Source organism: Malus domestica, chromosome 03, assembly GCF_042453785.1.
Source record: "Malus domestica chromosome 03, GDT2T_hap1".
Lineage (NCBI taxonomy): Eukaryota > Viridiplantae > Streptophyta > Magnoliopsida > Rosales > Rosaceae > Malus > Malus domestica.
In genome coordinates, this window is record NC_091663.1 from 1,689,340 (window position 1) to 1,705,779 (window position 16,440).

Consider the following 16,440-nt stretch of genomic DNA (forward strand, 5'->3'; position numbering starts at 1 on the left):
TTTGAGCCCCACCAAGCCTCAAATTTCATCCACACCCTTTCTGATCATCTCCTAAATCGATCATATATAAATGTTAAATACTATCCAATACTATAATTTTTCCCCAATAGTTACCTAATCATTAGTGATTCTACATATTACAAATTTATTTTAGTCTTATCTCCGACAAAGTAATTATTTAGACATCCAAATGTATTAAATATGTAGATGGTTAACATGTTACTTGATACTCACCTTGTCCATTGTTCCATAAATTTAGATATATAAACAATCCGATTTCAATGATTCTTTTTAAGATGATCTTTTAATGAAGGTTTAGAAATTGAATGATTTTGGTTATAAAATTTATACAGTAAAGATATATTATTTGCAAAGAATGGATATCTACATTCCTCATGAAAAGATGCAAGATTTAACCTTATTTCTTTCCCAACTTGTTCATGCGTTCAATTACATAGTATACCTCAGTTACGAGTCATTACACATATTCATAATTTATCTTAACCTCATTACCTAAAATAAATACTAATACGAGTACTAAATTATCCATCTCTCTCTCAAACTGTATCAACTATTTTAATCCTTACATGTTTGTCTGCATGAGTTCTCCAAATCTTCAATCAATAAGAAACACACACACATCCACACATTATGTATTTTCAAATATCTTGTACATAATTGCATTATTATAATATGTCGTGTGAATCAATCTTGTGATGTGGCAATAATACAATGAAAATTTGAGGAAGCATAGGAATTGAAAACGATACTCATTGTCATATATACTCCAAGTCTTGAAAAGTGCAGTCACCCAACACCTAAGTCAATAAGAGATTTTTCAAAATGCTTGAAACGCATATCAACACACTAAGTGTTATAATACAAATGGTTAGATATTTAAGAAAAAAATTAAATTTCAACCCCTTGTATTACAACACTTTGTACTAGATAGATAGATACATTAAGTGTTATAATACAAATGGTTAAATGGTTAAGAAAAAAATTTAAATTCCAATCACTTATATTATGACACTTACTGTACCAGACTATGTTTGGCCACATGAAAAATTTCTCGAAGTCAATCTAGCTAATAAACCCTAAACACCCACGTTAGGGGCAAAACCGTCACAAAAAATTAATCTAACTGTATATATATAAACACACTGAGACTCAGTAAGTTCATGCCCATCTCCTTCCCTCTTGTCCCTGCTTCAAGTTCCTAAACCTGACAGCACACAACTCAACGCACATCCTTACTGAATCTCACAAACAAAAACATAAATACTTTGTAAACAAACAGTTAGCAATTCTTTAGAAAAATGGGAGCTGTGCGTCTTTACTTAACGGCAGTGGCCATTACACTCTTCGCAGTTACTTGTGCCGTTCAGGGCTGTCCGCCTTCAGACCGGGCAGCTCTGCTGGCTTTCAAGTCGGCGCTCCACGAATCGAAGCATGGGATCTTCAACTCGTGGGTCGGTACCGATTGCTGCCACAACTGGAAAGGCATCAGCTGCGATCAACAGTCCCGCCGTGTTGCCGACATAAACCTGAGGGGCGAGTCCGAGGACCCGATTTACGAGAAGTCCCACCGGACCGGGTACATGACCGGTACGATCTCCCCGGCCATCTGCCGCCTCACTCGTCTCTCCAGCGTCACCATCGCCGACTGGAAGGGAATTACCGGCGAGATTCCGAAATGCATCACTACGCTCCCTTTCCTCCGCATCCTTGACCTCATCGGAAACAGAATTTCCGGCGAGATTCCTGCCGGTATCGGACGGCTACACCGTCTCACGGTTCTCAACTTCGCCGATAACCTCATCTCCGGCCCAATACCAGCCTCGCTCACCAACCTCTCCAGCCTCATGCACCTTGACCTCCGAAACAACAAAATATCGGGCGAGTTGCCCCGAGATTTTGGCCGACTAGGAATGCTGAGCCGGGCTTTGCTGAGCCGAAACTTGATCACCGGTACCATCCCGAGCTCGATCTCGCAAATTTACCGTCTCGCGGATCTGGATCTTTCCTTGAACCAGCTTTCGGGTCCGATTCCTGCTACAATCGGCAAAATGGCGGTTCTTGCAACGCTAAATCTCGATTGCAACAAAATATCGGGTCGTATACCGCCCAGTTTAATTGTATCGGCCATTAGCAACTTGAACTTGAGCCGAAACTCTCTTTCGGGCCTGATACCGGATGTTTTCGGACCGCGATCGTACTTCACGGCGATTGATTTGTCGTTCAATAGTTTAAGGGGCGATATCCCGAAATCTATCATTTCGGCTTCATATATCGGGCACTTAGATTTGAGCCACAACCACCTTTGCGGGCGGATTCCGGCCGGCTCGCCGTTCGACCACCTTGAAGCGTCGTCTTTTAGCTACAACGATTGCTTATGTGGCAAGCCACTAAAAACTTGCTAGCTTAAAGATAGATTGTGAAGGTGTTTATATTTTATATTATTGGTGTGTTTACTGCGCTTATTAAAGTCAAAATTTTCAATTTTTTATCGAACCTAAACGTTGTTCTGCGGATTTAGGTTTAGCTAAATTGATAAAGCAGTGTGCTTCGAATGTTTGCATTCTGCTCTCTGTAATTTAAACTTATTTAATATTGATATTCTGTCGTCTGTTATAACGTTGTTATTACGACAATTTTAGTGTTTATTTTTTAATATGTACGTAATTTTGCATGAATATATGGAGAGTATTTGGTTGGGGCCACAAATATGTTTTGACTTGTGACTAAAAAGAGGAAGGGCAAACTATGTCGACTCATTTTATGCAAATTGATGAGATCGTCGACCATGAAAATGCAAAATGTTCTTTAGGAGCAGTCATCGTCCAATTTTGTTAGAGGAAAAAGATGAAATAGTGGTTTTTTTATTTTTTATTTTTGCTTTTGGAATGCCAATAATTGAAGGGAAGCTGTTTACAGGATTACATACCACTTTTGAAATTCGAAAAAAACCCTTTTGCATGCAATCATTTTAAAAAAATTTCTAACCTACTAATTAACCTTTACCCAGTGACGGACCTAAGTTTTCAGAGGAGAAATATTCAATAGGACAACATACTTGATCACATCATTTGTTTGATAGTTTACATAAACAAACGAGTCTTTTTGCATTTCGGTTTCATTCTGATCTCACTCTTGTAAAAATTGGTTTACATGTTACCAAATTAAACTGCCCTATTAACGGATTTCTCCTAGAGGTGAGGCCTCCTAGACAAGGAGAGAACCGTGCAAGATGGACCTTCTAGACTAATAGGGAACCTAAACTTGAAACGGGAGGGGAAACAGAGGACACATAGGGAAATTAGGGATGGTAAAATGGGACCTTTTGAGGGAAAAAGTATTACAAATTCATGAAGTCCTTGACGTTAGTTCAAGTAATAAGTGAAAGGAAAAGTTATATGGGTAGGATTAGGATAACTTAGTGATTCGAATTCCTCCTATGTAAAAGGTAGATAATAGGTTTGGAAGGTCGTTAGCTTCCAGGTATGGTGCTTAAGATTTAATTAAGATAGCTCATTAGATTTAATTAGAAAAGATAATTCATTAGATTTAACGTACACTGCACTTTGAAAGAATAAATAAATTTCAACTTTTATATTTTGGTCGAGTTGAATGTAAAAACAAATTAGTAATGAAAGAAACAAATGTAAAAACAAATTAGTCATGAAAGAAACTTAACATTTTCAATCCCCTCAAACGAGTATAGTGTCATCATCTTATAACATCTGACTCCTTTAACTTGAATAAATTTGAAAATGAAGCGTTCATTTGTCACTTCAACAAATCTCAAATCTAATGAGTAATACAATAAAATCCAATCCTAAGCACAAAACTTGTGGCCAAATGTGACAACAAGCCTACAACTCATCTATCCACAAGTTTCAGCTGGCACTCCAACTAAATTAACCAGTAACCTTAGTACAACCCACTTGACCATTTTCATAGCTGTTGACATAAACAAATCCACTAATCAGGTTAACGTCACGTGGTGTTCCTTCTGAAAATGCACACATAATAATGCATTATTAAATGAAACACTACAATGCAGCGATCCCGTTATTGTAAGTTGCTCTCACGTACATTTCTCAGACTAAGACTTGATATCAGTTTCAAGGATTCAAGAACATCAAAACAAGACATCACACGTGAAGCATTATTGAGAGACAATGACTCTCCTAAGGCCCAGCTGTACAATTTACATTCACGAAGGGGGTCCGAAACGGTGAACAGTGTACTAACTGTGAACGCGTGACGCGTACCGGTTGCCATGTGACGAGATAAACATATCAATTTATTTCCAGTATTTCTGGTAGCACATGTCATATGATCTCGTGCTGCCAGCAGAAAACAGTAATGGCCACCTCACACCAAAAATATAGCCTTTGAGTCGTTGCAATTAAGGTAGTATCTGAGGTTGAACCTAATCATTTCCTAAGTTTCTGGTGTTAAGAGAGTCAAATGCTATGTGTAGCCGTTTAATTCAAGAACTAGACCGTTTAGTTGTGTACATTTTGAATCTGTGGCTCAATATTCTCTTCATGCTCCTCAATGGAATACTGCCATTCTTTGTTTGTTGGTCTTGTCCTAAATCAGTATAGTACTGGATAGAAATTTCCTGATGCTGTGTTTTGTTGTTGTTCTGCAGCACATTCAAAAAGAAAGCGTCCAATGCCATAAAGGAGATTTGGAAGTTTGCTCAGAAGGTTATGGGAACCACAGACGTCAGGGTCGATGTGAAGCTGAACAAGTTAATCTGGAGCCATGGTATCCGAAGTGTGCCGATGAGGGTTCGCATGCGCATTGGCCGGCAAAGAAACGAAGAAGAAGATGGCAAGGAGGAGCTCTATTCTCTAGTAACAGTCACCGAGGTTCCTCCATAGGGTCTCCAGGAATTAATTAATTAGGCACCACGGTCCTCACGAATAGCGTCCCTGACTTATAGATTGTTGGTAACTTGGTTATTGAGTAGCCATAGTTCCTGTAACTCAGATTCTAATGCAGTATCTATCTTTAGTTCATAATTTTCTTGTGTCTTAAGAATTCTTGTTCCTTTTTTTTTTTTTGGTGTGAGGTGGTCATTACTGTTTTCTGCATTGACTCAAAGGCTAAACGTAGCTTAAGCCAAAAGAAATCTAAAAATCTGGTAAAACCATGAGCATTCTGTCCAAGTTGCTAAGTAAACAGGATTAAACCATTGAAAACATTTAGAACAATACTTGGCTACTGAAAGATGAGTATGAATTCTTACTCAAAATTCTTAGTATTTTAATCACAAAGCTTTGTGCTTATGATCAGAACCGTTCATACTATAAATCACACTATAAAGATCATCTCTGCAAAAAATAAATTAAAACTAAGGTCGTTTAGTCAATCTATTGTAGCAAATGCATAAAGGCCAAATCGGATAAATGGTCCTTGTGGTTTTAAGGTATTCGGAAGATAGCCCCTGTGGTAAAAAAATTCTGATTTAAAACCCTGTGGTATAGTTTGTTAGCAAATTTAGTCCAAGGTGACTTTTCTGTTAAGTGTCCGTTAAATGGATTGGTAAAATTGTACTTTTACTTCCGTATTTTGGATCCCCTGCTAATCTCTCTCTTCTCCCTCTCTCCCCTTTTGCTTTCGTGTTATGGACTCTCTCACCACCCCCTTTCCTCTCATCTCCTTTGGCCTCACCAATTCATTCTTCTCAGTTTCCTATTGATTTCTTCACTGCCCATGCCTCTCGATTCATAATGGTCATAGTTCTTTAGTATTTATTTCAAAATTTCAAGTAATCTCTAATCTATTCATCCCCAAAATCATGATTTTTAGATGACAAAATTCACAAATTTTTATTTTTCCCAACACTGGATTCTGGGTTCTTCTCTATTTCTGAAAATTTGCATATAATTCCATCTAAATTCTGTTCCCAACCTTTTGTGAAAATTTTGGTGTTTGAATTTTTGGGTTTCTCTCAAAAATGGTGACTGCGAATCTGGGAATGCTCCACTGTGTTTTGGACCATGTTTATGGTGCATTCATGCACAGAACAAAGTTGAGCCCTCAATTTTTTTCAAGAGGGTGGCGCGGCACAAAGCTTGAGCTGCTTGAGAGGATGATAAAGCAGCTTTTCCCAGAAGCAGCTGATCAAAATTGGCTTCCTGCTGTGATCCAACCCACTTGGAATGGTGGTTCAAAAACCTCAATTGGTGAAAGGAGATGGCTACGGGTTTGGGCAGAGAGAGTGGAAGAATGAGTAGCTTCCATAGCTTCTATTTAAGATGGGGAATCGAATCGACCGATTGGGAAGATGAAGTTGTCACGTTGGTTCTATTTTTGGTTCGGCAGGTTGCAGAGATAGAAGAAAGAAAGGAAGATGAGAAGATGGAAAAGAGAGAAAGAGAAGGGTGGCACTTGCTACTAACGGAGTAACAAACAGAAGTTTCAATGTGGAGCATAAATCCTAACAGGTTTCACCACAAGGGTTTAAATTCGAATTTTTAAATCACATGGGCTATCTTCCGAATACCTTATGACCACGGAGACCATTTGTCCGATTTGGCCATGCATAAATGGTTCGTAATGCTTTTATCAATACCATTCATTTGTTTTTAAACAATTTGATGACTAAACGACCTTAGTTTTAATTTATTTTTTGCAAAGACGATCTTTATAGGATGATTTATAATATGAACGGTCCTGATTATAAACGCGAAGTTCTATAAATTGACAATGAAAGAAATTTTAAGTATAAGTTCTTGCTCATCTTTGAGTAGCAAAGTATTGTTTCTTGAAAAATAAGCCCCTCAAAACTTCAATTGATGGTAAAAAAAACACTTGTGTACGTGACCGTTATTGCACTACAAGCGACGATATCATGATTCCTGAAGTTTATCTCAAACCCTTACCCTAAAACGACGACGAAAAATTTCAAACCCTAGGTGGAACATATATGTAGAAAGGCCCAAAGTCTTATTAGGTTTTTCATAGAAGGGCCCATTTAGAACAATTGGGCCCATTTTTTTCTGGTATACTGTAGTGCTGGAAATAAGTCCAGGTCATCACGTCACGCTGGTCCCACGCTGCTATTTCTGTCGAGAAAATAGACAAGTGGGATTGTGAGGGTAAAATTGAAAGTAAAATAGAATATTTGAAAATCGAACAATGTCGTATGTGAATTATAATTTAGTATTTTTTTTATTGTTCGTATTATGTACTAATTTTGTTTTTGTTTTTATTAAAAATGTTGTAATCAGTTCTATTTGTACATATTTTTCATGTTAAAAATATGATCAGCGTTTTTGGTGTTCTTGTTTATGTTGTATTCATATTTATGTTCTTTTTTTTTTTCTTCACATAATTTAGACTATCGGAGTGATTTTTTTTCCCCAAATAACACAACGTATTAACTCTCGTCCATTGTTTATAATCCTTGTAGTCGTGACTAAATAAATAGACAAACATAGCATGCATGATTTAATTTTCTAATCCCCAGCCAATTTAATATAGAATTAGCTTGGCTCTCAATGAATGAGTAGGAGTTCCTCGTCAATATGGTTTGTCACCGATTCACAAAACTTTGCGCTTATGACCGAATTTGTTCATAATACAAATTACTTTGTAAAGATGATATCTACAAATATGAAATCGTTTAGTCATCGAACTAGATAAAAAATAAATGATTGGATACAGTAAAAACATTAATGATGTTTCGTAAATCAGTCACAAAGTATCTTGAAGTGTTACTTCTACTCAATCTCAAGGAGCCAAGCTTTCATCACTTCATATTTCACACCCTAAATATTCTTCATGAATAACAACATAAAGCTACAGTGATTATTTCTTGGCATGGGTACAAATGGTCTCAAGATAATTACTAGAATAAATAACCTATTTTTTACCCAACTTCTAAGCTCTGTGATCTCTACTAAGATTCCTGAATGAGTAAGTTCATCCCGCCCTATGTGCACAGAAGCAATGAACGAAACTGAAGCAACGAATGCCATCCCGAGAAAAACCATCACAAACAGTTTGCTTATTGAATAGATCAGCTCCAGCTTCCACAATCTGAACCCTACTTATCAGGTCAAAATGTTGAGATAAGCGGTGTAAGATTCGTCCTTGAAGGTCGACAATGGCGCTAGAAGAAAGTTCCTTGGTGTCCCTTTAGCAACAAAGCTGATTGGATGATACTGGTTTATTCCATTGTTCATCACAAAGCTGGCTGCCTGATTGAATCCAGCGCTCGATGACTCTGAACTGCAGACGAGCTTCAAGTCTGCATTTGCCTCAACGTTTTCGCTATACACATAGCAACCTTGGTTGCTTTCGGACTCTAAGGATACTGTGGTGTTCTTTCCATCCAAACCTTGAACCAAACGAAAAACTGAAGTGTCCCTACTAGTGGACATGTCTGCTATACCGAGGTTCTCGTCTATCCCTTGCTGCACCACAACCTTTCCTGGAAGATCAAACAGTTCTAGCATGATCGATTTGCCTATAACATCATTCGCTGAAGAGAGTTCTGTGGACATGTCACTTATAACGAGTCTGAAAGTGGCATGATTAGCAGCATCAGTGCCAGTTTCAGGAAACTTCTCCAATCCAATTGATTCGTTTAAGTTGGCTATGACGAAACTTGAGCTTCCGGACTCTTGTGATAAAGAAACCAAGAAGTTATTATATGAGAAAGGGATTGGAGTTATCCAGTCCGAAAGAGACCTAACAGAGCCAGTATTAATGTCCCAGTTACCACTCGTATGAGCCGCAAGCAGATACGGACCATAAAGAATTGCTTGAACCGAAGCGTACTCAGGCCGATCATCTGAAATTTGAAGGATTTGTCAGTTATGTATCATTCATAAAAGAATGTTTTGGTTACCTATAGGAATATACTATAAACTACCTTTAATAGCTTCTGTTGTTAGACTAATGGGCAGCTGAAGGGTCAAAATGTCACCAGGACTCCATTTTCTTGTGACTGTTAGGAAACTACCTGCTCCACGAATACGAAAATAATATCGATTAATCCTATAGTTTGCACCCAAAATCAAACGCAAAGAGGTTCGAATGAGTGTTCAACTGATACCAACTGCAGAAATAGAGAGGGAACTGCGAGTGTCACTCTCACCTGGAGCTGGAACACTCAGACTTTGACCATTCAATGCTGCTTTTGCACCATTTGAATCTGTCCAAATTGGAATTCGCAAGTTCAACGTAGATGATTTGCCTGTCCCCTGCATCATTTAGATCCAGTATAAAAATTCTATGTTTGACTCACAAGGGCACAAGACAAAATGACGCTACATGTGTTTGTTTTAGTGAATCTATACCGAAACATACACATGTTTGTTTATAGACAAGGGTGACTCTTTTATAGGTTTCTAAATGAGTGTCAAACACTGGAGGACGTGTTTATGATGTCCTTGAAAGTGTTTCACAAATCCTAATGAAAATAAGAGAACTGCTGTGCGTATCAGAGAAAGAGTAGAAACACAATTGCAACAAAGACTAAGCAATAAGATGGCAGAAGGATGAATTGTGAACATCGAAAGAGATAAAAACTTGTCTGATAATGATAATGTCAATGTCAATGTCATACATACCTCCGCTGAAGAAAACGTTAGCGCAACTCTAAGGTGAGGATCCCATGAATTGACATGATCAACTGTCTGATTAAGCGCTATTTGTCCGGATTTCCAATCAAGGAAGCTTGAGATATACTGGATAATGTAAAGAGCAGGAGCTTCTTTCTCCTCTTCAAAATATATGGAATCTCCTAGCTTTGAGAATGATTCAATACCTACAAAAGCATTAAGAACTTAGACAAAACTGACGGTCATTCACAGTGCTTACAGAAACAAGTCAAAATGCAATCTAAATTTTTCTTCCATCAGAACAAATTGAAAATGAGAAGGCACATCATTACGATATATAGATCATGACGATTTTAGAAAGAATCTGAAATTCCCTTGAAGGGAAAGGTAAGAGGGACAAGAAAATCCCAATAAATCTCATACCAGTGCCATAGCAGCACCAGAAAGTCTCGAAGGGTTTTCCCCAACCATGGTAGCTTCTGGCCTTGGAATTTCCACGACCCAGTGGAAGCATGTAAATCATAACTCCAGGCTCTGTCCCTCTTTGGATGCTTAGCACGCCATTTGTCAGAGCTCGCTCGTAATAATCCGCATATGCTGTTTCTTTGGTCCATCTAAACAGGTGGCGAGAGACCTACAAGATCATTGAGATGTGGTAAAGTAGCAGCAGAAAAAGGCCTTTTATCGTGCATAACAACAAAACTCAAACGATAATTGTTGATGCACAAAACCGGAAGGGTCTTGGAACAACGTAAATCCGACTGTGAATCTGCAAGAAAGTAAATAACACAAGATGTATCGTGGTTCACCCCAATGTTTGGGCTACGTCCACATTGATAATGTATTTCTCTGAGAGGATTGTGAGGGAGAGAGCCTCTGTAATGTGAGAGCGAGGCTTTGAGAGGGTGAGCGTCAGGCCTAAGAATTGGCCTCTCTTAATGAGGAGAGTGAAGGGTCCTTTTATAGAATAAGGGCTATCGTGTAAGATATATAAGGTACGCCAGCACCAGTTCTAGCTTTATGAAATGAAATAAACTTGAATTTAAAATCAATCAATCAATTCCCGCATAACTTATAAAAAATCCTTCAGCCTTGAGAACGATTACAATGGGCATACCTTCAGCATGTTATAAGTTGTGCACGACTCCTCGTTCTCAGTTTGTAGAGTGCTCGCCAACCTTTTAGGGTTGGACCTGTTCACAAGTTGAGGAAAGCAAATCCAAACAATTCGGGATCCATGTTAAGACTTTATAAGTACTTATCCTCAAAGTAGTACTGGGATTCAGGCAAAAGGAAGAGCTTATTATGAATGAGCTAAAAATGAAACATCAATATCTGAATTTTAGTACCAGAACTCGCTCACTGATGTCCCTCCGGTTGCATAGCTGTGAGAAGAGTTAACAATGTTCATAAAGAAAGTACTCATTTCCTGAAAATTTCAGATTTTTTTTTATAAATGTCAGAATAAACAACCCTTCGCTAATACTAATGATATAGTCACTAAGGAAATAGAAAAAATGGTAATCGAAAGATTAAAAACATAATAAAAAACGCAAGAGCAATACCATTTACAAAAAGATAAGTAACATCCATACAAACTCGCATGGTGATCATGTGCAAGGGGGAAAAGCTTATTTGTTGAGCACAAAACATAAACCGTAGAAAGGATCTTAGGATTTGTTGATAATCCTTGTTCAGATACTCTAAAAGACGAATAAATCATTTACCTTATAAAGTGGATCACCAGTGACTTCATATCGCATTTGAGCACCGATAACAATTGGGATATGCGTGTTAGCGTGAAAACCAGATATGTCATCAGCCTACAAATATCAAAACTACTTGATGAGAGGGATTCCAAAAGATAAGGTTCAGAGAAGCTAGAAATTAGCTGTCATGGCTGGTGTTTACCAACGGGAAGAGAAAGGAAAACAAAATCTGCAAGAAACCTAGGGTCAAGCTAGACATACTGAACCGAAAATAATGGTTACCTGCACTGCCAGCACTCCCAGAAAACATGGTTTGTCGAAAAGATGAGCCAACAATAAATGCTTTGCATCTCCCTGCGCATGGTAACAAGAAAGGTCAATGCCACAACTCTAATGTTCAAAATACTAAAAGTCTATAAAGTAGTTCACATATCAATGGAAACTAGAGTTCTGATGTGGTTGCCATCGAAATAGTAAATTCCATGAAACTTCTACATGGGCTTTTTCCTAATGTTTAGAACAGGGCATATGACATACATGAGCTGTTTTATCTCCCAAATACCATATTTTCAAAGAAAGGTCCTAACAAATAAGAATGGTATTTCCTACTACTGCTAATTCCAACCAGGTCAAAGACAGAATTAACTGTCTGCACAAAAAATGAACAATCTAAAAGATGAGCCAAGAGTACATTATAATAAATCTTACATACCGTTATAGCATATAGCTTATAAAGAACATCATTCATCCCACCAGTTTCTTCATTGAGTGCAGTATAATGCCTTTCTACACTGTACTGGGATATCACATTCTGAACACGGTTGTAAAAGTACTCAACCATCCATGTGACCATTTTTAACGCCTGAGCATTATCAGCAAATATATACTGATCCAAGAGGCCTGCCAATATCTGTCGAAGTGGACAATTCAGAAAAGCTAATGATGCATCCCTTCGAATCAAAATGAAGTACTGGCAATAGATAATAAACTAAGTAGATTCTACCTTGTGAATGGTGTAATAAGGAGCCCAGACAGGCTTAACAGCTTCAAATCGATCGAATTCTTCAGATGGAAAGGCAGAAAGATATCCGCTGCCAATTTTTTTCTGACAAAGAGAGAGACTGTCCACCAGTGCTGACATTTTATCTTTGAGGATCTGATTATGAGTGCTAGCCCACATTTGTGCTGTTGCACTCAAGTAATGCCCTTCAAAATAAAAAAGCAAGACATTTATACACCTCCACACAACCCGAATTTTCAAAAAATAAAATCGCAATTGAAAACAACTCCATTGCTGAATTTCAATTATATATCAGAGACCAAGGCAGTAGAACGTGGAGGCAGGGAATGCCTCTATAATATATCAGTCGTTCCCCAAAATAATCGGAACAATGTGCAAGTGTTCTCCAAACTAAAATTGAAGTAAACACAGTCACATTGTATAGATATGAGAAGACAATATCAATGAAGAAATGTATTAACATGTAAGAACAGAGAAATTAGACTAAAGATATGATCAAAAGGCTTAACAATGTTGACAGAGAAAACAAAGGGAATGAGTTAACAAATAAGACTAACCTACGAAATGACCCCGAAGCTCACAAGTCGGGTCCTCCCAACCCTTATATGGTGTTCCAGGGGTTGGCAAACCCGCTGTCTGACGAAAGTTCCAAATTAAACTATCTGAATCCAACATCAATAAGTACTTCAAATTTGTTTGCTGTGCCCTTCCATGTTGTGAAGTTGGATGCAACCTCACATCATGCAATGGCACTTCCTTAAGAAAACCTCCGGAGGCCTCAAAACCGCCAGAAGTTTTCATTTTCCGGTACATCATCCCCCATTCAACTTCATCTTCTTCCCTCAGTATCTTTCTTGGGAGCAAATCCATCCACGCCGAATCATCGGTAGGTATCAAGTGGTAGTATGAGAATATTTCCTCCTTGAGTGTCTCATTGTGGGAAGATAAGAGGTCATACCGGTAAGTATGTGATGAAAGCTGAGTAGGGATGTTTGTACATTCCTTCCCCACAGCAAAACCACATAGAAGAAGGATTACAAACACAGCTAACAAATCAATAAACACAAAGCCCTTCATTTTCATCAAAACCCCAGATTAAAATGATCCCAATATGATTGAAACCAAGTAAATAAACACCAAAAACACCCCCACTAAGCAGTCAAAATTCAGTCCACAAACTTCACATTCAACTGCCAATATAAAAACAATAAAACTTTACCAAAACCCAACAATTAAAACCTCTGGAAGTCACAAAATAATCAAAGTGTTAAATTTTTAACAAAAACCCAACAAAGAAATTCTCTGAAAGTCACAACATTCAATAACATTAGAGTACAAAGCACCAGAAAACAGGCAGTTTGAGCTCAAAAGCCCAATTGAATAAAATCAAAGCATCTGTTTTTTGGCAAAACCCAGAAGACAACTCACTCCAAATTCAGGGAACAACTGTATAATTTATAAAGGAGAGAGAAGGAACAAGAAAAAGTTAAAAACAGAAGCACATGTGGGAGTGAGAAGGTGAGAGTGCGTGGCTAATCTTCTATTTATACACACACAGAAAGTAGAGAGAGAGAGAGAGAGAGAGAGAGAGAGAGAGAGAGGCTAGAGTCCAAGATTGCAATCTATATCAAAAACCAAAACCATCCCGTGAAAGCTAAGAAATGGTCATTATTTGGGTAAATTTAATTTGGAATATTTTCAGAGGAATAATTCTACAGAATTTATATATATATATTTACTATATCTATCTATATATACACAGTTACACAGAGATATAGAGAGAGGGAAGTGAGGTGAAGATCACGGATACGGTGTCGTGTTTTGAGGCGGGTTTGACCGAGCGAAGGTTGGGGGTTTGATGGCCATCGGAAATGTCCCTGTGGAGTAGAAGAAAGCAGCACCAACAGATGGCCTTCTTTTCGCTCTCTTTTCAACTGAAATTTCAACCGTCTACTTTCCGTCCTTATTTATTTTACTCATTATTTATATTTATATTTTTTATAATTTCTATCCTTCTGAACTTTTATTTAAAGGAACTGTAACGAGAAGTTTTTGGTACTGTTTATTTTAATGAAAAATTATATTTTTACACTAAAAAATTAATTCTGATATTATTCACTTTATCCTTTATTTTGTCTAAAACTTAATTTTTTTCAAACATTTTTCATTAGTTTTCCTTTTATTTAAGTCAATTATTTCTCGGGTAAGTTATATTTTACCCCCCCTCAAGTTTGGTATCGATTTTAATTCCTTACAATATCTTTAAAACATTTCAATTTCATACATTTACTTTTCATTTTATTTCAATTTTATACATCTATTAGAAAATCCATTAAGTAATGACATGATGCCAAATATTTTTTTTTTTATGCATTTAAAATATTATAATAAATTATCCTATTTAAAAAAAAAAAAACCATCTTCTTCCCAAGCACACCCATCCCACCCTACCCCCACACCACCCTACCCAAAACCCACCCTCGGGCACCGGAACGCCATGTCCTGGGAGGACGAAATCGTTATGTGCGATGTCACCCATGCAGACCTCGTCGTCGCTGACCGCATTGGCCGTAAAGTCGCGTCGCAACTCGATCTTGAAGAAGCCCTAGAAGCTTCCTGATACGCTAGTGTGCAGGTGTTTGTGGGTGGGGTGGGGGGGTTGCAGGACAGGTGGGGTGGGATGGGTGTGCTTGGGGAAGAAGATGGCTTTCTTTCTTTTTTTTCTTTTTTTAATAAGATAAATTATTATAATATTTAAAATGCATAAAAAATTATTTTTTTGCCACGTGGCAAAAAATTGGCATCCACATCATCATTTAAAGGATTTTCTAACGGATGTATGAAATTGAAATAAGATGATAAGTAAATGTATGAAATTAAAATGTTTTAAAGATGTTGTAAGAAATTGAAATTGACCCCAAACCCAAGGGAATAAAAAGTAATTTACCCTTATTTCTCTATTGTTTGATTGCTCAAAATTACATGAAATTTTTTATCCACATTTGTACTTAAAAGGATAAAAAAATTCTTTTCATTTACACTTAATAATTCACAATTCAAACCTGCACTTTCCTTTCTTTTTTGTGAAAGCTTTTGGACTTTTTTTTTTTTTTTTTTGAGAAAAAGTTTAGAGGGAGGGGTGCCCACCCTATCCCAGAATTAGAGTATACCACAAATTTCTTTAAAAACTTACCGAGAGAGTCTCTCTTTCCTTTGTATTTTACAAATTGTCCACTAAGAAAGATTGTCGACAACAAGACTCAATCTAAACCTTAATTTAGCAAGGAGAACGATCCTTACTACAAAATAGCTTTCATTATTTTTCACTAGCATATGGGCACACACAAAGTGTGTGAGAAAATTTTTTATTTTTGGTTTTGAAATGGAAGGAGAGAGGAAGAGAGTGATAGAGAATGTGGGAGTGGAAAGTTTTTTTTTTTTTAATTTTTTTATTATAGATATGTTAGGATTACATATAGATGAGGCTTTGAAGAAAAAAACAGTAAAATTTGGTTGTGTGAAATTACATTTATGCCCCATATTTCTTATTCATGTTCTGTTTTAATTAGAGGGTTAAACTGCTAATTTCATAAGGTTTTGGTTGACAATGAGTGTTTTATTAATTAGTAGAGATATATTTTGGTTGTTCATGTGGTGTGAATAATGTCCATGTCCATCAACAACCTATAAAAAGGATCCGATAGGATTTTGTAATCGTGACCACTTATTGTATATCGTGTGAATTTAATTTTAAATTTTAAATTTTGAAATAATTTATAATTGCATGATGTATGAACGGTCACAATCACGAATATCCTTTTTCCCAACAACCATATATGCTGTGAACAAGTCAAGGGTGCCTCAATAGTTGGAAGGTAAAAGAAGACAAGAGAAAGATTAAATTAATTACATTAACTAATGATATTTTATCACAATGCTAATCAATCAATCAATCAACAATTTTTAATTTGGAAGCATGAATGTTGAATGGTCAAACAGATGATTCCAATCATCTGTAATATTGGTGATCGACATAGGAATGGAGAGAGATGAAAAAATGATTATAAAAAAAAGGTACAATAAGAAAGGTAAGTAACATTATGTTAACTTCTTATTA

General features: G+C 37.0%; 2 protein-coding genes and 1 long non-coding RNA gene across 4 annotated transcripts; 2 read left to right on the plus strand and 1 right to left on the minus strand.

Moving 5' to 3' along the window:
- The first annotated feature begins 1,171 nt into the window (after positions 1 to 1,171).
- LOC103418672 (DNA damage-repair/toleration protein DRT100) lies at positions 1,172 to 2,637 on the plus strand. Its single transcript, XM_008356774.4, has one exon. It carries the CDS (start codon positions 1,320 to 1,322, stop codon positions 2,421 to 2,423), a length of 1,104 nt encoding a protein of 367 aa, XP_008354996.1. The 5' UTR covers positions 1,172 to 1,319; the 3' UTR covers positions 2,424 to 2,637.
- Positions 2,638 to 4,251: 1,614 nt separating this feature from the next.
- LOC103427054 (uncharacterized) lies at positions 4,252 to 5,039 on the plus strand. The gene is made up of 2 exons (XR_528248.4): positions 4,252 to 4,419; positions 4,664 to 5,039. It is a non-coding gene; the product is annotated as an uncharacterized lncRNA (long non-coding RNA).
- A 2,624-nt stretch (positions 5,040 to 7,663) lies between these two features.
- LOC103415982 (uncharacterized) lies at positions 7,664 to 14,280 on the minus strand. 2 transcript variants are annotated; one of them, XM_008354261.4, is made up of 12 exons: positions 12,881 to 14,280; positions 12,306 to 12,508; positions 12,015 to 12,212; positions 11,585 to 11,656; positions 11,321 to 11,416; positions 10,943 to 11,022; positions 10,711 to 10,786; positions 10,017 to 10,227; positions 9,603 to 9,799; positions 9,128 to 9,233; positions 8,903 to 8,992; positions 7,664 to 8,821 (listed from the first exon to the last, which is right to left on the minus strand). In XM_008354261.4, exons 1-12 carry the CDS (start codon positions 13,404 to 13,406, stop codon positions 8,079 to 8,081), a joined length of 2,598 nt encoding a protein of 865 aa, XP_008352483.3. In that variant the 5' UTR covers positions 13,407 to 14,280; the 3' UTR covers positions 7,664 to 8,078. The 2 variants fall into 2 exon arrangements, with proteins under 2 accessions (XP_008352483.3, XP_028955162.2); XM_029099329.2 differs by having other exon boundaries at positions 8,903 to 8,995.
- Between the last annotated feature and the right edge of the window lie 2,160 nt (positions 14,281 to 16,440).